This window comes from Zootoca vivipara, chromosome 7, assembly GCF_965207765.1.
Source record: "Zootoca vivipara chromosome 7, rZooViv2.hap1.1, whole genome shotgun sequence".
Classification (NCBI taxonomy): Eukaryota; Metazoa; Chordata; class Lepidosauria; order Squamata; family Lacertidae; genus Zootoca; species Zootoca vivipara.
In genome coordinates, this window is record NC_142590.1 from 16622496 (window position 1) to 16645691 (window position 23196).

The 23196-nt window shown below is 41.5% G+C and overlaps 1 protein-coding gene and 1 pseudogene across 4 annotated transcripts in view; both read left to right on the top strand.

Annotated features, from left to right (window-relative positions):
- Positions 1-23196, top strand: part of WDR47 (WD repeat domain 47) — a 39940-nt gene that overhangs the window by 948 nt on the left and 15796 nt on the right. For 2 of the 4 annotated variants that reach the window (XM_035123205.3, XM_035123206.3), the window contains exons 2-6: positions 13365-13531; positions 14433-14516; positions 18009-18093; positions 19053-19855; positions 22191-22317. In XM_035123205.3, the coding sequence (XP_034979096.1) occupies positions 13374-13531; positions 14433-14516; positions 18009-18093; positions 19053-19855; positions 22191-22317 (1257 nt within the window). In that variant the 5' untranslated portion in view covers positions 13365-13373. Of the gene's footprint in view, positions 1-13364; positions 13532-14432; positions 14517-16863; positions 17040-18008; positions 18094-19052; positions 19856-22190; positions 22318-23196 lie in introns of those variants that run through there. The other 2 variants (XM_060276686.2, XM_035123209.3) reach the window with 2 other exon arrangements.
- On the top strand, positions 15188-16380 carry LOC148684991 (uncharacterized; annotated as a pseudogene).

The following is a 23196-nucleotide window of genomic DNA, read 5'->3' on the forward strand; positions in this document are numbered from 1 at the left end:
TTTTCTTTACTCCCCCTCCCCCTTACACCCATCCTGCTTATTTGTCTCCCGTTTAGTCAGTGCATGCTTCATCGCCACGGCTGCCTCTCCCCACACTCTGCCGGCCTTGCCTGTGTTGTATGCGTGTGCATTACTGCTGAATTTTGTCCGTTGCCCATTGCATTTTGCTTCCCGGTCTCTGGCGAACGTCTCCTCCTCTCGTCCCCGCACCTCCCTCTTCTGCCTTTGTTATTGCAGCATTATTAGCAGGGCAAACCTCCCAGAACGGGTTAAGCACCTGCAAAGCTGCTCTCCCTAAGTAACCCAGATCTGTCCTGGGCACATAAGAGACATTGTTTGTCTGTGCTGTGCTTGGTGTGCTTGACAGGAGAGGATGCCTGAAACAGGTTTGCAGTGTCACTGTCTGGAGGCAAAAAAAATGCAAAAGAAAAGGATGGGGTGTTTTTATAGCCTGTCTTACCTGCTCTGAGGTTTTTAATTGTGCATTTTCCTGAGGAAGCATTCCAGTTTTGTGTCCTAAAGTCCCTGCTCCTGAGTAATTTCATTGCAAGGGATGGCCTTATTGTGTCACAGCACAGTAGCTTTTTCAGCGTGTTTTAGCAGGAAAAACTTGAGTGTCAAGTATCCAATTCCCTGTTACAATCCTTTGTTCACACAATTGAGCTGCAGTGAAAGAAGGGTGGGTTCGTGGATGCAAGCATGCGCATGCTTCTTTTAGAATGTGTTTAGTGGCAATCCCATGAGTGTATGAACGAAGGGTGACAGTTATTATGGATGCATTCTGAATAGAGGAATGCAAACTTGACAAAACATATTGGCAGCAGGCAGCTGCAGATGTTGCAGCGACTGTATACAACAGCTCGAGACAATAATGGAATACTTTGTTCTTTGAACAAATAACAAATCAATTTGTTGACAAGCTTAGTTTGAAGGATGCCATGAACATAATAATGAATGCCTGAGACTTTTCTGGAGTACCATGTGTCAGTGGTACCGTATATTCTGGTTTGGAGACCTGAATAGCAAAAGGTCACACATGAGAATAACAAACATATGCTGACATAACTGTTATGCTAGTGACCCCTTCCTATTTCTATATGGTAATCTTTTGAATAGCCTTTTCTCCTCTTCATCTCCTGATTAATTGCTGTAATTAGTATGTTTTATCACCTTCCATTGGTTCTTGTTTTGCTCATCTATTTAATTTGATAATCTTTTAGACAAATAATAATTGGAGAATAAATTATAACAGAAGCAGATGAAAACAAGAGAATGCAAAGCTATGTGACAATTCATTTTGGCATAGATGGGGCAACATATATAATGAGAATTATTTTAGCTCACCACTCCATAGAGGTGCAATGGCTATGGCTTTTCAGTGCCCCATTGGTCGGTCACAGATAACTTCTGCACTTGGCTATTTTTGAAGCCTCCTCATATGTTTTCTCTTTCACAAATATTTTCACAAAATTTTGGTGCCAAATAATTTTTTTAGGAGCCACTTGAACGGAAGAAATAGAGAGATCCCAATGTAGGTGCCTGGCAAAAACATTCCTCTTCTCCCAGGCCTTTGGATAATTATGCAGTCTTTGGCCTTTTAAACTTTGTGGGGTGGTGGTTATTGTTTGCTACTATGTTACATTTTTAAAAAGTTTTTATCTTGTAAACTGCCTTGTGATCCTCAGATGAAGGGCAGCATAGAAATTTTGATGATGATGATGAGAGTTTTGTTTTTGCTGTTATGCTGCAGGCTCTTCCCACCCCACTTCTCCCATACAGGGTTTACTTGAAAGATGCCAGGCTGAAATCTTTCTAGGAATTATAGCTAATATTCCCTTGAGGTTTCCCTCATTGTAGTTCTGTACCTACCAAAGAAACCTTTATGTCCTCTTCAGTAATCTTGACACCAGGATCTGTTTTCTAGACAGTGGATTTTTGTATCCACCTCCTGTCTGCAGCACTATTGCATTTTTATATCTTAGGTTCAATCCAAGCACTGTGGCACTACCAGAAAAGGTGTGTTAATTATGATATTCTTTCATCCCTAGCATAAGGAACATATAGTAATTTTGTACCACCTGACATGCATCCTTTCAGGTAGGCCAATTGACTAAAGCTATGGAGCAGGAGGATGTGAAGCATTTGCTCTTTATTGACTGGAGATTTTGGTTGTTGCAGTTAGAAGCAATTGTTTCCCTTCGTAAGCCAAAGAGTTGAAAAACAGTGGGTTACTGAGTCCTTCTGCTCTATCGTGGCATGGCTTGGGTAATATTGTTGAAGCACAATCCTGCTAAAACAAAGCAATTCTACTTCTCCTTTTATTTCAGCCATAAACATATGCATTTCCTTACCATAAAATAAAAAGGGGGTAAAAGTGCTTGTTTTTTATTGGAATGCCCTATTTATATTATTATAAGAATGACTAGAATGAGTGCAGTGAAGAGCTGAAAAGCACTGGGATTTTCCCTTTAAGTACATACAGTGGTACCTCGGTTTATGAACACAATTGGTTCCGGAAGTCTGTTCATAAACTGAAGCGTTCATAAACTGAAGTGAACTTTCCCATTGAAAGTAATGGAAAGTGAATTAATCCGTTCCAGACGGTCCGCGGAGTACTTAAACTGAAGCGTTCATAAACTGAAGTGAACTTTCCCATTGAAAGTAATGGAAAGTGGATTAATCCGTTCCAGACGGGTCCATGGAGTACTCAACCTAAAGCGTACTTAACCCGAAGCATGGGTGTAATTGGTTCCGGAAGTCTGTTCATAAACTGAAGCGTTCATAAACTGAAGCGAACTTTCCCATTGAAAGTGATGGAAAGTGAATTAATCCGTTCCAGATGGGTCCGCAGCGTTCGTAAACCGAAAATTCATAAACCGAGGTGTTCATAAACCGAGGTTCCACTGTATAGTTATGTGGAATGTTTATTGTAAACCAGTGGTGGGGAACATGTGGCCCTCCAGATGTTGCAGCACTACAAGTCCCATCATCCTGGTGCTGCTGGTTAGGGCTGATGTGAGTTGTCCTCCAACATAATTTGCAAATCCACAGGTTCCCACCCCTGTAATAAACAGTGGGTATGTGTTATAATCACAAAATACAGGACACTTTTTATCCATATTCAAAGTTATTGGCTATTGACCCTCAAATATGCCTCTTACTGAACAAAAAGTAATACATGGACATGATGTAAATACGGTATATCTATGTACCTTTAAAATTTTAAATGCTGCCTTAATACCTATTTGCCACAAATACTTATCCTTTGATTAAAAGGCTGTTAGGAGAGGCTGAAAATGGAATAACAAACCAGTGCCTTGGCTCCTAGCTGCCTGCCAATCTTTGTGCGTTGGAGAAATTGTGCATTGTCAGGATGTGTTTTGAATAATAATACATACTATGCCAAATGAATATTCAATTATTTGCATATTCATCTCTTTTAGTTTTCTATTTTATGTTGTGTATTGTACTTCTGTTTACAATTACTTAAGATGCTACTGTGCTATTTTGGTAGATAAATCATTACACAATAGCAACTAATTTTACAAATTATGGGCTTGAAGGACTGTCTTAAATTGAGGGTGATCTTAAGTACAGTTTGTTCCCTTTCTAAAGAGGATTGTAATTTTATTAACACTTCAGTTTAACAATCAAAGAGATGAGAGGAACCAACAAGTGCTTCAGGCAGGCTTCAATACTAAACACACTAGAGATGGGAAAGTACCACACTGGTACATTCTTCTGACACATACATGGGATTGTACTAGTTACAGGTATCTGAAGAAGTGTGCATGCACATGAAAGCTCATACCTATGACAAACTTAGTTGGTCTCTAAGGTGCTACTGGAAGGATTTTTTATTTTTATTTTGACTGCATCAGACCAACACGGCTACCTACCTGTATATATTACTTTAGTGCATATAGTGTAGATGAGGTCAAAATACAGTGGTACCTCCGGTTGCGAACAGGATCCATTCCAGAACCTGAAGCGTCATATGTGCGCATGAGTGAAGCGAGCAGCGAAACCCAGAAGTATCGCTTTCTGGTACTTCTGGGTTGCTGCAGGACACAACCTGAAAAAACGTAACATGAGGTATGAACTGTATACATGCATAAGACTGCACTGTAAATTTGGTAATTGCAAATAGTGAGAAAGTAGGAAGTTATTCAGGTGGGGAAATCTCTCCACCTTTTCAGATGCCTATGGAAGGCCTGCAAGCAGGACCTGAGCACACCAGTATTCTCCTCACTTGTGATTTCCAGCAAGCTTTCCAGCAGTGGCCTACTAGCCTTGATAGCCTTATCCTTCATAAATTTGTCTAATCCCCTTTTAAAGTCATCTAGTTTTGTGGACAAAGTGTTTGTTTATTGTCTTAATATTTTTAGCAATGTGCTCCTTGAATTCATTTTTCTTTTTTGGTATCCCTTACGGTATGCTTGCATTTATTTTAGACAATTGTCTCATGCAATGACGGCAATGCTTGCTAGTCTACTTAGAAAAGGCTTAGTCAAGATTGCATGCAATGACAATTTAACTCTCACAGAGAAAGACGCTACTGAAGCAAAAGCCTTAGTTATTTCCATCTGTGTCAATTGGTTGTCATAGCTGTCCAATATAAGCAGTTATCTGGAGTAAACATATATGACTTACATTTCTGTAAAAAATATTGGAATGTCTGAGTGGTGATATGAACGCTTTGCTCTTTCAACAAAAAATTAAATCAGAATTGGAAGAAAACCTGCACATTCAAAATGTATATTAAAAAGAACGGGATTCTAAATCCTCCAGTCATTCTGAAGTATTAGTCTTGGATCACTTTGGTGACGTTGTATGCCATATGTGCTGGCTGTTTGTGGCATACTGAGGAGCTTGAGCTGCATCTTTGAGATTTTCTGGACGTTGGTTTATCTCCCAATGTGATTAAATCTCCTTTGTGTATGCCTTATAGTCACCAATATGAATATACTGATGAACCAGTGTGTTTTATTAATTTTAGAGATGTGAAGACCGGGGGGGGGGGCTGTAAAAATGGGGGACGACGACACAGGATTTCCTCTAATTTTTCTGAGCCTTTAAATCTCTAATAACATTATAATTCCATTGACTAGTTACTTACAAAATGCTTCCACATATATAAGCTTATTTTCTTACTGGACTTATTTCTTTGGTAGAACTTAACTTTTTTTCTTGTGGCCCTGTGACTAGGCTGTAGGGTTCTTCACAGTAGTATGTAGAATGAACTACAATACAGTACAGTACAGACAAAACTTTCCAAATGCAGAGACAATGCCCCAATCCAACTTTAGTCATGTATAAAAATGGTATTCACTCATAATTGTACTAGACTGTGGATGCACATCCAAATATGCATCTCATTGAAAATAAAAGAATATAGTACCTATAGGAGCTGCCTGTGTTTGGGTGCACATTGGAAAGTACAGTTAATTTGAATGTGCAGGTCCTGATCCAAAACATAATGTGTGTGCAGAAGGCTGCTTCCTAACACAGTGGCGTAGCTTGGGGGGCATTGCCCTGGGTGCATTTTTTTGAGGGGGCACAACCAGGTGCCCCCTATAGTTCCTTTATTGAGGGAAGCCGTGCCCAAGCTGGCCTTTGGGGCTGGGCTGTGGGTGGCAGCAGCAGTTGCTCCACTCCCAAGTCAGGCTTGTTTTTCCTTTGGCATGCCAGGCATGTGGGGCTGCTGGGGTACTGCGGTAGGCTCCTTCTCCCTATGCCCCATCCCCGAGGGCTTGTGCCCACCTGCCCTGGGTGCTATGTGCTCACACAACACCACTGCCCTAACGTTTATCTCCAGGATCTTCTTAACTGGATCAGGGTGCTGTAGTTTACTCTCTGTTACTTTTTTCTATCTTTATCCCAATTTTTATGCATGATAAAAACAATTGTGAGACAAATACTAGGCCAATAAATGTTTGTTATCTCCTTCAGTATTAACATGACAAACATCCCAACTTCTGTTTTCCATCAAATTTAAAAACTTGGTCACTATATGAAATATACTCGGAGTCGAGAGTGAATTTCATGCTCTTTATTCAGCTCATATTCATCAAGGAGAAGAAGAGAAGACGAATGGCTCTTTTCCCAAAACCATCTGCTTATATACATTATTTACACAATGGGCCTTGCGTGATTGGCTACTTCAGGGCTACACCTGTGGGCCAATTATATTGTGGATTGACTTCTGCCTGCAGCCTGATTGGCTGCTCCTACAGGCCAATCAGGTAGCAGATTCACTTCTGCCAGCCGCCTGATTGGCTGCTCCAGCAGGCCAATCAGGTTGCGGATTCACTTCCACCTGGAGTTGGATTGGGTAGCTCCCGCTGATTCTGAATCCTATTGTTCTAGGATTCAGCTCAGTACATAACACTATAGTACAGGACTTTTAAATAAAAGCTGTTCGTTTTTCCTTACCACTTAAAACTCTCATTAACAGCTTCTAATTCAAGAATTGAAAGCTATGATAAACAAAAATGGTTGTTCCTTCCAAGGGAATATGATTGTGTGTTTAGGGCCAATTCACACTTCACTTTTCCGCTTGGCTTGTCCTATGATATACAGCTCATGGTTTGTCTGAGAGAGCTAAACCATGAACCAAAATTCAGATGACTCATAAAGACAAACCACAATCTCCTCCCCAAGAGGTGGCATGTGTGCTTGTTTAAGCCATGGTCTTAGCATTACATGCAAACAGGAATGTTAATTCTCTGTTCCATATATAGCGAGGAGGATAACTTCTTAGACAGACTTCAATAGTAGCTATGTAACATCTGATGCTCCTTACTTCTAGTGCTTAGGGCTTAGGCAAGGCTGGAAGGAGCACTGCTATGTAATCTCCACAACATGTGCTACCTATTTCAGATTTTAAGCTCACAAGAAGCAGCACACACAACAATATTAGTGCTGCAACAGTGCTCTTTGCATCCTATATCAGGTTGGGGTGGATCCCCCATCCTCCAAGGGTTTTTTTGACAGGTGACTTGAGTTCAATAGAAGGAATTGGGAGTGCACTTTTTATTCTTCCTTTGCAGCCTGGCTTGAATTGAAACCAGGGATGTGAAGGATCTTCCTAGGCAGATGTGACTCTGCAAATGAAGATAATTTATTTGCATCCTTAACTTGAATTCAGAGTGTGTTCCAAATTCTTTCTTTGCATAAAAAAACACTTTCTGAATTTGATGCCTTTTCTTTCACTGTGCTGACTTGCTGATGGAAATAACTTTTTGATGCTTGACCTTTCCTACAATGTTTGGCCAGGAAAAGGTGGATGTGGTTTGCCCCAAACAGCCTGGTGAGCCAACATCTGAGTCCTGGCAGGCCTAATTAAGCTGTGGATTGGAGATTGCCCACCACTGTCATGTAGTTACTGAGTTATAGAACTGATGATTGCACCCTTCTTAAGGGAACTTAGACTATTGCCTTCTGCTAATTTCTAGTGAGCCTGTCTATAATAATGTTACTCTGGGTAACCAGATACAAGAGAAGAAAGGGTTTATGCATCTTTGATTGTTGTGTAGAAGAGGGAATTCCAGCAGATTGAGTTTGTAATGCAAGGTTGAGAAAAACTGCACTTGCTGAAATTCCATCTTCTATACAACTTAGGGAAGGTATAGGTGTCTGTTCTACTTACATATTGGGAAGTGTGCAAGACATCTAATTTGTAAATAGGTTTCTGTTGACACTCACATTAAAGCTGTTGCTTAGTGTAAATCTACTCCCTGGCAACATATTGTGTATCGTGCCACTTTCTGCATCAATAGCATGTATAAATATTTAATAAAATTACTAATACAGGAGGTATGTTATCTGTACTACTACAAATTGTAAAATTGAAATCTTGGGATCCCGTTTCACATGAGATGTATTTGTAGTCTCCTAATCCTAAGCACGGGTGGCGCTGTGGGTTAAACCACAGAGCCTAGGGCTTGCCGATCAGAAGGTCAGCGGTTCGAATCCCCACGATGGGGTGAGCTCCCATTGCTTGGTCCCTGCTCCTGCCAACCTAGCAGTTCGAAAACATGTCAAAGTGCAAGTACCTGTAGATAAATAGGTACCGCTACAGCAGGAAAGTAAATGGCGTTTCCATGTGCTGCTCTGGTTCGCCAGAAGCGGCTTTGTCATGCTGGCCACATGACCTGGAAGCTGTACGCAGGCTCCCTCGGCCAATAAAGCGAGATGAACGCCGCAAACCCAGAGTCAGTCACGACTGGACCTAATGGTCAGGGGTCTCTTTACCTTTAATCCTAAGAAACTTGATGGATAGCTAAACATGATTCTTGCAAATGAGGTTGTTAAATTATTTGATAAGGCATAGTATCATTAAAAATTCTACAAAAAAATCTGGGATCTTTTGAAATGGAGGAGGGGAGCGATTTTAGAGGCTGTGATAAAATATTATGGTATATAGTTTTTGCACTTACGATTGTCAATCAGTTTAGCTCCTCTGAGGTTCCCATCTATACAGAGAATACTGTATCTCCAAGGATCAAATGTCTGTCCCAAATGCTTAATGGGAACTGAAACAATTATGATGAAATGTGAGCAGCTGCCTTCAAGAGGGAAATACATCTCACTTGCCCAGAGTCTTTGTGGTTTCTCCTCCACATACACTGAGCAAAGAGTTGTTTTGTGTTCTGTGACTAACACCTTCTGTGGGCCAGCTGCTTCTTATTTTCTCTCTCCCTCTCCCCCCGCCCCAATATATATCAGCCAAGAGCATAGGCTCAGATTCATGGGTGTGTATGTAAATATGTGATTCTTCTTATTCTAGCCTTCTGTGTCTTAAAATCTGACTGCAGATTAGAGCCAGTCCTATTTAATGCAAAATCTCACTCCCTGGACAATTGATATTGTGTCTGGCGGGATCTTTTTGAGCTCACATTTGTTTCTGACAAAGACAGTGCATGCTAGACAGGCCATGAAATGCTGCAAAACTTAAAATGCAACACAAACGAGGAAATGAAATATAACTACAGTATTAGAATGCAACTGACATACTAATTAACACATCCAGATTGGCATGTGCACATCCCTGCATCATTGGTCTCAGTTGCAACTCTGCCTATGAGTTCTTACAATTGGGATTCTGAAGTTCTGGGTAGGAGAAAGCAGTTCTGGAAACTGACATGTCTGTGACATGGGAGTTGTCCTGGCACTGCAGAGGTATTGCTAAGTACCTATTAACAGTATGCTTGCTGGGCTAGATAAGCTGTTTAAATGAGACCCTCACAACCATGGAAAGAATAATCAGGAATACTATGAAGTAGAATAGTACAAATGCCAAGGATGAAATCTTCATGTCTGGCATACCATGACATTACCTCTCACTATCATTTTACAAACACTGACTCTATGGAGTGATTCTTCCTTATGGACTATCTCTGTAGATGAAATACATAATAGTGACTTTTTATGAATACACTTGGGAATACTTCACACAAGACTCTTTCTACACAGATACAATTTCCACGTAGGAAATCATGTCGTAAGTGACAAATGCACATGTTTGTGTGTATGTGGAGTGGAAAGTGACAGCTAATTACCATTCTTATGTTACTTTATTATGGGAAGAGGAAAAACAACAAGAAACCAATTCAAAATTTCTATGTACAGAGGTTTAGGGCTGTATCAAGTGCTGGACAGAGGGACTTGTAAAACATTTATTCAAACAGAATTTTAAATAAGAGATTTAAAACCTTACTGTTAGAACACAAATGACTAAGTTTCAAATACAGATTCATATACAGTTGGCAGATACAAACAGTTCATTAAGCAAATGGTTAATGAAAACAGTATGCATATTAATAATTGGCATACTAGTTTATATCCTGTCAAGTGGTAAGGAGATGTGTGGTCAAAATGGTCATTTTGTATCACTCAGTGTAAGATTTCAATCTGTATTCCATTCTTGAGACAAGTAACTGAGAAGCAGCTACAAATCTTAAAAAAATGAATAAATGCAATGATTTTTACTCCTTCATTTAACCGTCTGCAGGAGCTAAAACAGAAAAAGTCTTGTACATAGTTTATCATAAAATAATATTCAGAAGAAAGTGAATGTTGCAGCAGCCACTGAAAATCCCTCCTTTCTCTTTTTTGTTTCATTTTGTTTGTGCATAATGCACAGATGGTATTGTTGATAGTGCACACTTACCGTACTTGATCTTTGGATTTGATTTGGAGCATATGATAGGACATGAAGTCTATATTAAGTAATGTTTTTGCCTGGATCTTAAAGATTAATTTGCTAAAACAAAAATGTAGGCAGAAATACTCCATAGCATGCAAGTAGCACTTTGATAAAATTGGTACGTTATTCAATCATGCTGATAATTCATTGTAAAATTAGCAATTATTTTTGCTTAATAATATTAATAATTATAAAGTAGATTACTGTTACAGTATTAGGTTCCCCCCCCCCCAATGTAAGTGTCAGGGGGTTGTTGCGGCTACTCCCGAGTAAAGACGCTCTAGTCCGTTCTGTCTTTAAAGGTTTTACTCCTTCATTTAACCTTCTGCAGGAGCTAAAACAGAAAAAGTCTTGTACATAGTTTATCATAAAATAATATTCAGAAGAAAGTGAATGTTGCAGCAGCCACCGAAAATCCCCCCTTTCTCTTTTTTGTTTCATTTTGTTTGTGCATAATGCACAGATGGTATTGTTGATAGTGCACACTTACCGTACTTGATCTTTGGATTTGATTTGGAGCATATGATAGGACATGAAATCTATATTAAGTAATGTTTTTGCCTGGATCCCAAAGATTAATTTGCTAAAACAAAAATGTAGGCAAAAATACTCCATAGCATGCAAGTAGCACTTTAATAAAATTGGTACATTATTCAATCATGCTGATAATTCATTGTAAAATTAGCAATTATTTTTGCTTAATAATATTAATAATTATAAAGTAGATTACTGTTACAGTGGAACCTCGGTTTATGAACACCTCGGTTTATGAATTTTCGGTTTATGAACGCCGCGGACCCATCTGGAACGGATTAATTCATTTTCCATTACTTTCTTTTTTTTAAAAAAATATATTTTTATTAATTTTTCCAATTAAAACCAATTATATCACCTTCATTATTTCAAATTATACACATATATATCAATCAAACCGAATATTATGCCAAATCATCTAGAAAAAATTTTTTTTTGTTCCCATGCTTCAAGAAATTGGGGATTCCTCGCAACCGTCCACTGCCATCTTTTTTCTAAAGTTCAAATCGTCTCTCCGAGTTCATAATAATCCAGATCTTTCCCTTACAGTCACATAGATGTTTTCCTCTTTCAACCGATTATTTCCCAGCTGCTGAGATAAATGTCAAACAAAGTTTCACAAATGTTCTTTCCCCTGTGTGAGTTAATCAGTCCAGCCTCCCCATAAATCTTCTTGGTCTGGAGCGTCCCTATTGCGTCGACTCTCAACACGAAGCAGCGCCATCTTAAAAAAACTCAAATCACTTTCGTTTTCTCTCATAGATTAACGATCTTTATAAAATTTACAGCTTTTCTAGGCAGAAGAACCAGACCTCACACCATGCATAGACTCTTGGTAAATTAATGGATCTCCTTGCCCTATAGCTGAACTTAGCTTCAGGTCGCTGCTCCAATTCAAAGTGCGTCACAACTCATAAATCCTCCGAACGCGTCCAGGCACTCCTCCCATCCAACTAGAGGGGGGCTTTTCTCGTCAGCAACTCCTCATCTTCAAAAAATATGCTCAATAACAACAGTTTATAAAGTTCAACTCACACAGTCTTTTGCTTCTCTTTCACTCCAAACAAGCCAGGACATCACGTCTGGGAAGGTACGAAGTAACTCATATGAAAAAAAATAAAAAAGACTCGCTTCCCTTATCGCTCCGTCCCCATCAATTCTTCTTCCAGATGAAATACAGCCTTTAACTCCTCACCCTCAGCAGCATAGATTTCTCGGCAGTAAACAGCGCTTCTGCCCCTCCTTCTGAAGTATGTCCATAGATTTAAGCCTAATTATCTTCTTTAATCATGGAAATCCCCGCCATGCAGATTAGTGTCCGGGAGTCCTGGCCCTCGTAAGTGCTTCAGCCCAAGCTCCCCCCACTCCATAAACAGTCGGAGTGGGTCTGGGGGCATCGCGGGCCAGCGGCCCCTCTCCGTAACCCCCGGAGAGGGTAGGGGGTTGCCATTTACTCCCCTAGCAACCGCCAAATTCCTTACGAAGGTCAGAGGGATGGAAAACAGGTCCGCCATTCCTGCAGGCGGAAACCGGAACCCCATTTTCCATTACTTTCAATGGGAAATTTCGCTTCAGTTTATGAACGCTTCAGTTTATGAACAGAGTTCTGGAACCAATTGTGTTCATAAACCGAGGTACCACTGTATTAGGTTCCCCCCCCCAATGTAACTGTCAGGGGGTTGTTGCGGCTACTCCCGAGTAAAGACACTCCAGTCCGTTCTGTCTTTAAAGGTTTTATTGTGCATACTATTTACAGTGCAGAGATAGCAGAAAACATGACCTCCTAGTCACTTGCAGAATCCGGCAATGGCGCCAGTCTGCTTCGGGGCCAGCATAATAGCTTAGGCACCCCGAAACGCCGCCCTTTCACCCTACGTTTGGGCGCTCGCCTTAATTCGGGCTCCGGAAGCGACTGTGCTCCCTCCTCCAGCTGTGGGCTAGTACGGTGCAGGGGCTCTGATACATCGCTGAGCCTTCCTTCCTCCACTAGTTGGCTTGGCAGTGCAGGAGCTCTGATACCTCATTGAGCCTTCCCTCCATTCCGCTTCCCTCCTCACTCCCCCCACCTGACCCGCTGCTACCGCTCTCGCTGGGCGAAGTGCTGGTCAGGATGACGGGGGGGGGAGACTCCCTGTAGAGAGTCCCCCTGACAGTAACCAACACAACACTTTCTGAATAGCCAGATACTCTGCTTTAACGCATATTGAGTTTTTTTTCTAAAGGAGCTGTTCAAATGTTCTTCATGCTACTAAACGCTTGTAAATTGAAACATTGTTAAGTAAAACATAATCTGTCCTTGATATTCGTAGCCCTCTGTATGAAGCTGAACTGCTAGCTGTACAATTGGGCCAAATTATTAGTGACACTACATTGAGCTGCGTGAACTTTAGTGGTTAAGCCTACTAACAAGCAGTAGCATGTTTCATATAAACAAAGAAGAAAATGCATTTGACAGTGTCTGTTTGCTAACAAGATGCAGGCATAGCTGCCAAGTTTTCCCTTTTCTCGCGAGGAAGCCTATTCAGCATAAGGGAAAATCCCTGTAAAAAAGGGATAACTTGGCAGCTATGGATGCAGGTCAACCCCAATTTTATATGTAACTTTTTCTTCTTCTTTCCAGTCTTTCACAATGACGGCAGAAGAGACAGTGAATGTAAAAGAAGCTGAAATAGTCAAGCTAATACTGGATTTTTTGAATTCAAGAAAACTTCATATCAGTATGTTGGCTCTGGAGAAAGAAAGTGGAGTAATTAATGGACTGTTCTCAGATGATATGCTTTTCTTAAGGTAGAAATGTTTATCATAGTATTAAGAATACTGTTTAAACAAAGCTCACATTTTTGTTGCTGTTGTTTAAACTTAGGTCCATGCTTTTAAATCAGGGGTCAGCAACCTTTTTCTGCCATGGGCTGGTTCACCGTCCCTCAGACCATGTGGTGGGCCGGACTATATTGGGGGGGGGGGATGAACGAATTCCTATGCCCCAACAAATAACCCAGACATGCATTTTAAATAAAAGGACACATTCTACTCATGTAAAAACACCCTGATTCATGGACCGTCTGCAGGCCAGATTGAGAAGGCAATTGGGCCACATCTGGTCCCCAGGCCTTATGTTGCCTACCCCTCCTTTAAATGCTTTGATCCATCTTGGGCTTTACAGTATCTTGACTGACTTGTTATGCATTTCTGTATGTATACTGAATGAAAGTGTAATGCTATTCCTGTAAGTATCTGAAACATGCATAAATACAATATGTATTATTAGATTATTGTCAGTTTACATTTTTGAGCCACCCAACTTTTACCAGATAATACTGTTCAGCACAAGGCAATACGAATTATATTGTATCCAGTTGTGACTTTCAGTCCTTTGATCCAGCAGACACCTTTGCTAACAGAAAGAGGAGGGTGACAATTTTATCTGACTTCCTGTAAAAAGGTTTTACTTTTATCTATTTAAATTAGTAAATAATCTTCTTAACTACTTTCTAAAGCATTGACTTTGTAATGCTGATTGGTCAGCTGCTGTAGTTGGGGGAAGGGATGTTTTGGTTAACTTAAAAAAATAAAATGAAAGTCCAACAGAATTCAATAGGTCTCTCTCTCTCTCTCTCTCTCTCTCTCTCTCTCTCTCTCTCTCTCTCTCTCTCTCTCACTCTCTCTCTCTCTCTCTCTCTCTCTCAAGACAATTGATCCTTGATGGTCAGTGGGATGAGGTTCTTCAGTTCATCCAGCCTCTGGAGTGTATGGACAAATTTGATAAGAAAAGGTAAATTGATAGTAATTTTTCAATACCATGGCAGTGCCATTTATGCAACACAACAATTAAACATGCACTCAGCCTTCGTACAATTTCAGAACTGTTGCAGTGTCTATAGCTGCACTGCATTCTTCCTTACAAGCTTTTCTCAAATAAACTCTATAAGAATAACACATTTTCATCACAGCTCTCACTAAAATTCCATTACATAAGTAAAAACAAAATAACAGTGTTTGGATAAGCTCTCATAGTTAGGATTTGGGATAACAAGGGAACAATTATTAGAGAACCTTTTTGGTGCAGTGGGCTAGATCCTTATCTGTCCCTACCCGCATGGGCCAACTTTGACAGGTGAGCAGGAGAATCCACTCGTCAATCACCTAATGCCATGATGATGATTGACAGCTGGATTGGCCCACCCACCTGTCAAAGTCTGTTGCTTAGTGCTTCCTAGGCATCCAACAACCAGCTGGTTGTTAGGTGCTGGGGAACAGTAGCACAAGGGGCTTTGCTAGTTGTATACTCAGAGCTTCAGATACACTGAGTACAGGCTTGACCTTCAGCCCTGTTTTCTGCATGGATCAGCAGTGCAGCCAAGCTCCCCTCCCCATGGGGAACTGAGTTGCACAGCTGATCTGGCAGGCTTCAATTCAGCTGATGGGCCGTGGATTCAACTCTGCTTTCTGCAGGGATTGGCTACGTGATCAAGCTCCCCATGAAGAACTCTGTTACCCAACCAATCCAGCCACGCCTCTGCCTGCCATATGCCTGTTGTCACATATGAAGGAAGACTTGACTTGAGGGAAACATGGGGCTGTCCCAACATGTCACTGACCAAGGCACATGGGAGGCCACACTCTGAACTTTGTTTTCTTGACTGGGCAGGAACAGGGTGATTTGAAGGTGGGGGATATTGACATCAGTCCCTTGTCATGGTCAGATCACTTCCTGTTGAGATTTAGGCTGTCAGCACCTTTTCCCCTCCACAGAGGCAGGGGACCTATTAGGAAGCTCTGGCCTCAGAGGCTGATGGATCCAGTGGGATTCCAAACGGCTCTGGGAGGTTTTCCAGCTGATATGACTGGTGCCCCTGTCAAAGCCCTGACCGACCGCTGGAACACCCAAATGGCTCAGGCTATTGACATGATCGCTCCTGAGTGCCCTCTCCCACTTTGTGGAGCCCGTTTGGCCCCCTGGTATACTCCAGATCTTAGGGCGAGGAAAGAAGCTGGGAGACGGCTTGAAGACAAGTGGAGGAAAGATACGAATGAATGCAACCGAACACTGGTAAGGGATCATTATCGAGCCTTCCTAGTGCAGTGAAGGTAGAAAAGAAGGCATATTTTGCTGCCTCCATTGCATCCTCATTATGTCACCCAGCAGAACTTTTCCAGGTTGCATGGGGCCTTTTATAGGCCGGCTCAAAGGAGGTGATAGATCCAACTGCAGCTCTCTGTGACTTGTTTGCAAAGCATTTTGAGGATAAAATCGCTTGCATCCACCCAGACCCTGACTCTGCTGTTATAGCAGATGAATCTCATGGGGTGTCCAGAGCACAGTCTAGTCCTGTTGTGTTGGATGAGTTTCAGTTGGTAAGGTTCGAGGATGTGAACAAGATGCTTGGATCAGTCAGGGCGACCACTTGTGCTCTAGACCCTTGCCCTTCTTGGCTGGAAAAAAAACAGCAGGGAGGGAACAGCTTGCTGGGCCAGGGATGTGATCAGTGCCTCTTTATAAGAGGAAGTGTTCCCTGCCTGTTTGAGGGAGGCAGTGGTAAAACCACTCCTTTAGAAACCTTCCCTGGATTTGGAAAACCTAACTAACTGCCAGCCAGTTGCTAATTTCCCTTTCCTGAGCAAGGTTCTGGAGTGAGTGGTCGCAAACTAGATCCAGGCGCTTTTTGGAAGAAACTGATTTTCTGGATCCATTTCTCCATTTCAATCGGGGTTTAGGCCTGGTTTTGGCACAGAAACTGCTTTGGTTTTCCTGTATGATGTCCTCTGTCGTGAGAGAGAGACATGGGAAACATGTCCCTGTTAATTCTTCTCGACTTCTCAGCAACTTTCAATACCATCGACTATGGTATCCTTCTGGAATGACTGTCTGAACTAGTGGTGGGTGGCACCACTTTGTGTGGTTCCAGTCCTACTTGGATGGTCTTTCCCAGGGGGTGTTGCTTGGGGAATGCTTTTCAGCCCTGTGAAACCTTCAATGTAGGGTTCCGCAGGGCTAAATCCTATCCCCACATTGTTTAACATCTACATGAAACCGCTGGGTGGGGTTATCCAGAGGTTCGGAGTACGTTGTCAGCAGTATGCTGATGACACTCAGCTCTATTTCTCCTTTACATCTGCAGGTGAGGCAGTGGAAGTGCTGGACCAGTGTCTTGCCTCGGTAATGGACTGGATGAGAGCCAACAAACTGAAACTCAATCCAGATAAGACTGAGGCACTGTTAGTGGGTGGTTCCCTAGACCGGATGGGTGGGAGATCGCCTGCTCTTGATGGGGTTACACTTCCTCTGAAGCAGCAGGTTTGTAGCTCCAGGGGTACTCCTGGATTCTTTGCTGTCGGTCAAGGCTCAGGTGGCCCAGAGTGCCTTCCATCAGCTTCGGCTGGTGGCCCAGCTACAACCCTGTCTGGACAGGGATAGCCTAACTACTATTGTCTATGCTCTGGTAACCTCAAGGTTAGATTACTGCAATGCATTATATGTAGGGCTGCCTCTGAAGACAGTTCAGAAACTTCAGCTAGTGCAGAATTCAGCAGCTGGTTTGAGCATATTACACTGATCCTGGTCCAACTGCACTGACTACCAATTAGTTTCTGGGCCCAATTCAAAGGGCTGCTTTTGACATATAAGTCCTTAAATGGCTCAGGACCGCATTACTTCAAGGACTGCCTCTTTCTGTATGAACCTATCCAGACCCTGAGATCATCTTCTGAGGCCCTTCTTCATGTGCTTCCTCCTCGAGAGGTCTGGAGGGTGGCAACATGACAATGGGCCTTTTCTGCAGTGGCTCCCTGTCTGTGGAATGCTCTCCCCAGGGAAGTTCGCTTGATGCCTTCATTATGTACCTTTAGGCACTAGGCAAAAACGTTCCTTTTTAACCAGGTCTTTGGTTGATTTGATTAACATCCTATGCCCTTTTAAAATGTGGGGGTTTTTTGGGAGGGTTTTTTTTGGGCTGTTGTTTTCATTTTGATTATATATTTTGTGGTTTCATATTTTGATTTTGTTCTGTGAACCGCCCTGAGGCCTCCGGGAATAGGGTGGTATATAAATTCAATAATACTGTAGTAATAATAATAATAATTAATAAACAGCCTTGTGGACCAAATTGAAACCCATGCATGCCTAAACCTTCCCCAACCCTGTGTTAGAACATGATCTTCCAAAAATTCAGGAACAGCAGTCCCAGTTAACTGCTATAATTTTGTACCAAAGTTCACATTAATTTACACAGTTACATCAGTTGTATTTCTGTTTTCTTGTGCATAGGTTTCGCTATATCATACTGCAGCAGAAGTTTCTAGAAGCCTTATGTGTAAACAACGCAATGTCTGCAGAAGATGAGCCTCAACATGTAAGCCTTGTGATCTAATCACAGCACTCTAGCTAAACATAAAATACAAATGTATTCTGCTTTTTAGAAGGCAGTCAAGTCTTTCTTAAAAGCTCATTTTCAAGTCTTACATTTTTGTTTTAAGAACTATAACGCAAGGATATCTGTGTAGAAAGTAAAAACTGAAGTTCACTTGATACAGTGATTCACAACCCATTATCGTGGGGCTGAACTGTGCCTTGTAAAATTAAGGTGCCAAGGTGGATAAATCTGGTGCTGAATGCAAGTTGGAGTAGGGGGGAAAGTGACCTAGGTAAAGGTAAAGGGACCCCTGACCATTAGGTCCAGTTGTGACCGACTCTGGGGTTGCGGTGCTCATCTCACATTATTGGCCGAGGGAGCCGGCGTACAGCTTCCAGGTCATGTGGCCAGCATGACAAAGCCGCTTCTGGCGAACCAGAGCAGCACACGGAAACACAGTTTACCTTCCGGCTGTAGCAGTACCTATTTATCTACCTGCACTTTGACGTGCTTTCGAACTGCTAGGTTGGCAGGAGCTGGGACCGAGCAACGGGAGCTCACCTTGTCGTAGGGATTCGAACCGCCGACCTTCTGATCGGCAAGCCCCAGGCTCTGTGGTTTAACCCACAGCATCACCTGCGTCCCTGAACTAGGTATCAAACCTTAATGTTTAAACAAACAGCACTTAAACCAAGATGTCTTAAACTTGACCTAGGAAACTATCTAGAAAACAAATTGTGCCAGCACTAAGTATCATAGAAAAATGTTTGATTGAACAGCATTTTATTGGCCACACAAGTTGTATTTTCATATGCGGGGAAAGATGACACTCATAAAACTGGAATTGATTATTAGTAGGTGAATAGCAAAGTAATTTATCTACCTGTATCTTTATGCAACTATGTATGATAAAACAACATTATTTTAGCCTTTAATAGGGGTACTCTTTTTTCCCCCAGTTGGAATTTACAATGAAAGAGGCTGTACAGTGCCTACATGCTCTGGAAGAATATTGTCCTTCTAAAGAAGACTATAGCAAACTGTGTTTACTTCTCACATTGCCTCGTCTGACCAACCATGCAGAATTCAAAGACTGGAACCCAAGCACTGCACGAGTTCACTGTTTTGAAGAGGCTTGCGTCATGGTAGCTGAGTTCATTCCTGCTGATAGAAAACTAAGTGAGGCTGGCTTTAAAGCAAGCAACAATCGTTTGTTTCAGCTTGTGATGAAGGGTCTATTGTATGAATGTTGTGTGGAGTTTTGTCAGAGTAAAGCAACAGGAGAAGAAATTACGGAGAGTGAAGTGTTGCTCGGCATTGACCTTTTATGTGGTAATGGGTGCGATGACTTGGATCTTAGTTTGTTGTCATGGCTTCAGAATCTGCCCTCTACTATTTTTTCTTGCGCTTTTGAACAAAAGATGCTTAATATTCATGTTGATAAACTCCTAAAACCTACAAAAGCCGCCTATGCTGACCTTTTGACTCCCCTCATCAGTAAACTTTCTCCTTACCCATCTTCACCCATGAGGAGACCTCAGTCTGCTGATGCTTACATGACCCGTTCCTTGAACCCTGCCTTGGATGGACTCTCCTGTGGATTGACAATTAATGAAAAACGCATCACAGATCTTGGGACAAAAACATCTCCCATGTCTCATTCCTTCGCTAACTTCCATTACCCAGGAGTGCAGAATCTTACTCGAAGTCTAATGTTAGAGAATACAGATTGCCACAGTATTTACGAAGAGTCACCAGAGCGGTAAGTTGCCCTTTACCACGCTAAGGCTGGATCTACACTGATCTAAAAAAAAACACTAAGAAAAGAAAAAGTTATACAGTGGTGCCTCGACTTACGAAGGTGATCCGTTCCGCGGCGCTCTTCGTAAGTCGAAGTCTTCGGTTGTCGAAGCGTTTTTGCACTTTGCGCATGTGCAGACCGCATTTGCCGCTTCTGCACAGGCGCAGACCGCGCGCGTGACGAAAAGACTTCCGGGTTTTCCGACTTCATAAGTCAAAACCTTCGGAAGTTGAGGCATTCGGATGTCGAGGTACCACTGTATAGCTCTTGATCCAGTTTTTTATTGACTGCTATACAGCGCCTCCTGGTGTCACACTTATATACTGCATTTATAATGTTATAACCCACCAGTATAGATTAGTCCTTAGTTACAATAAGAAACTGGTCTCCATTTTCTTAAACATTTGTGTTAACTTCTAATGCAGGGGTGGCTAACCTTTTTTGGTCTAAAGTCTGCATTCAGCTGCAGACAACTCTGGGCTTCAAACTAGCAGAGGATGCGTCAAAAAGTGGATATAGCTGCTTCTCTTTCTCTCTGTCTCACCCACCCACCCCTCTCCCCACACAGTCGATCCTGCTCCCTCTCTGCCCGTCAGATGATCAATTATTTTCTTTTTGCCACCACTGCCAAAATTAGTAGGGTCATAAGAAAATCAGGAAAAAATGGCTTAGGGGACCAGATTAGGCCCCTGAACTGTGGGATAGTCACCTCTGGTTGTAATGGTAATAGGATCTAGTGGTGTCTAAATAGTGCCATCAATGTACATGTGAACTTGTATGTTAGAACTAAGGAAAATAGGTCCTGCCTTGAGCAGGATACACTATAAAAATTTACATGGAAGAGGTGATATAGGTGAGGATAACAGGAAGAATGTTCTTTAAAGTTTGGTTTCAGTAGGAAATAAGATTAATTGTATTCAGTTTTTCCACAAGAGAACTTGTAATTGCTGCCTTTCAAAATATATATAAAAATATTGGTATTATGAATCTATGAATCACCTTTCATATGCATCCCAAGGTGATTTGCAACCATACATTAAAGCATGCTCAATATAAGTAAATTCTTCAGTTTAGTTGGATATGAACCTTGGGTATCTTGCATACAGAGTTCAAGGTGCTGATAAAATATCAGAGAGGTAGCTGGAAGATGCAGTATTGAATGTTGATGAGTCGATACACACACAGTCCAGTAGCACCTTAGAGACCAACTAAGTTTGTTCTGGGTATAAGCTTTCGTGTGTATGCACACTTCTAAGATGAAACTGTTTGTTATTTATGTGCTGCCAAAACTTCCTGAGGCTGTTTTGTTCTGTTTTATGATATATTTATTTGTGTTTTTAATAGTGTTAAAACCAGGGCTGACACATGCTGAGGCTACTGAACAGATGGCTGAGTCTCTTAAACGATCTCTGCCAAACTTTCTGTAGGCATGTTAGAATCTAGTTGGGACTTTTGTGGGCCATTTAAAAATAGAGTGCATCAGCCTTATTAGTAATCTATATGTTGTGCCTTGATGGGTCTTCTCCTGTTGCTGATACTTTTTTGTCTTAAAGGATCTTCACATGACTTTTCTAGCCCTAGTGGGGCATTTCACTTAGTGCTCACCCACACTTTGTTTGTCCCACACCTAGAAAGCATAGGTCTGATTAGTTTTCTGCTTTTCCCCACCACTTTCCCCATGAAAATCAACTCTTTACTGCTGAATCGGTGCAAACGTCAATCCATGTGTAAACTGAATTACTTTTGCTCCAGTTAATTGGTGGAGTGGGTTTTCAGGGAGAAAGCATCAGGACAAGTGGAAGTATCGACAAGTCTTACTTTCTTTTAGTTCCTTCTGGACCTCTCACAATAACATTTGCTCCTGCACTAGATTGTTCATCTTCTTTGAGAGATATTGCTTCCCTTAGTTTGCTATGGGTCTTGAGCCACGTGGCAAACTCCAATTCCCTCTGCTATTTTCAGGGGAACACATTTTGCCAGTTGTTGTCTTGAGAGATAGTAAAGCTCAGTTCCTACCCCCCCTACTTTTACTTTTTAAAGTCCAGAATGTTAAAACATTTTATATATGTCACTTTCTTTGTCACCCAGCTTTTCTGTGAGACCAGTGAAGGACTGTGAGCATGGAGGGAAGTGTTGCTATCATAGTTGTGGAAAGATTTTTTTCTGGCCTAAGTTTGGGAAATGGTTAGCATGTATTTAAATCATGAGTATCTGTATATATCAGATGTATTTTGAAAATGGTTTAACATAAAAGAAGACTTTAAACCCTTTTTCCTGGTCCCTGTATCCATGAAAGATGTGACACGCCAGTGGATCCCCAGCCCTTGTCAGGCAGTGAGACTGTGTGCCAGAACTCAGTTCCAGAAAAAGAGCCAGCAAATGGAACACAGTATCAAGGACTATCCAAGCAAGAAAAAAATGAGGTAATGGAATATTTTTGCTTCCACCTAATAAAGGGCCTTTGAATTTTCCTGTTTTGTTTGGTAATGACAAAATGCATACTGTAGTGCTCACTTCGGCAGCTCATATGCCATGCGTACTATAATGGGAACTCTTATGCAACGTGATTTTTTTGAAGCTTGCTTTTCTATAGCAAGCATGCTTACTGTGCATTCTGCATACTTATTTCTTGATTCATCTAAAAAGTGTGTGAATGTGTCCCTCTGTAAGATACTCTATTGGTTGCCATATAAATGTAAAAAGGGGTCTGTGGGGTCCCAAATATATTTATGCAGCAATTTTATTTCATGGCACGCAGTCCCGGTATTTAGAAGTAGATTTGTGTGGATGTTTTTATTATGATTATTATTTTTAATTTATTTTTCTTTAAAAATTTCTTGGTTTAAAAAAGTACGTCTTGTCTCTTTTTCTTTCTTTTTAAAATTTTTATTTTGTGTGGATGTTTTGATGTTTTTGCTTACGCACTCTCTCCAGGGTATATAGAAGAAAATGTCATTATGGGGGGAAACCATTCCTACAATTTATAACACAATGGGTAGGATCAAGGGGAGAATAATGCTTTGCAACCCTCCTTGTCATTTCAGGCTTGTGCATCTGTTCCAAAGTCTCCCATGAGGGTTGGGGAGGGGTTATAGTGAGAAGGGGATCAATGAATCTCTGCTCACAAAGGTGCATCTGCTGCTTTAGCCAATTTCACCCCTCCTGCTGAAATCACCCTTGAGCTCTTCCTCACACTATTCCAGAGGGTCCCACCATAGTCAGGGGCAGCTTTTCAGGAGCTCCGGTCATGGTGTGGGAGGAATTAAGAAACCTCCAATTCTTGATCCAGTCCATTGTGATAA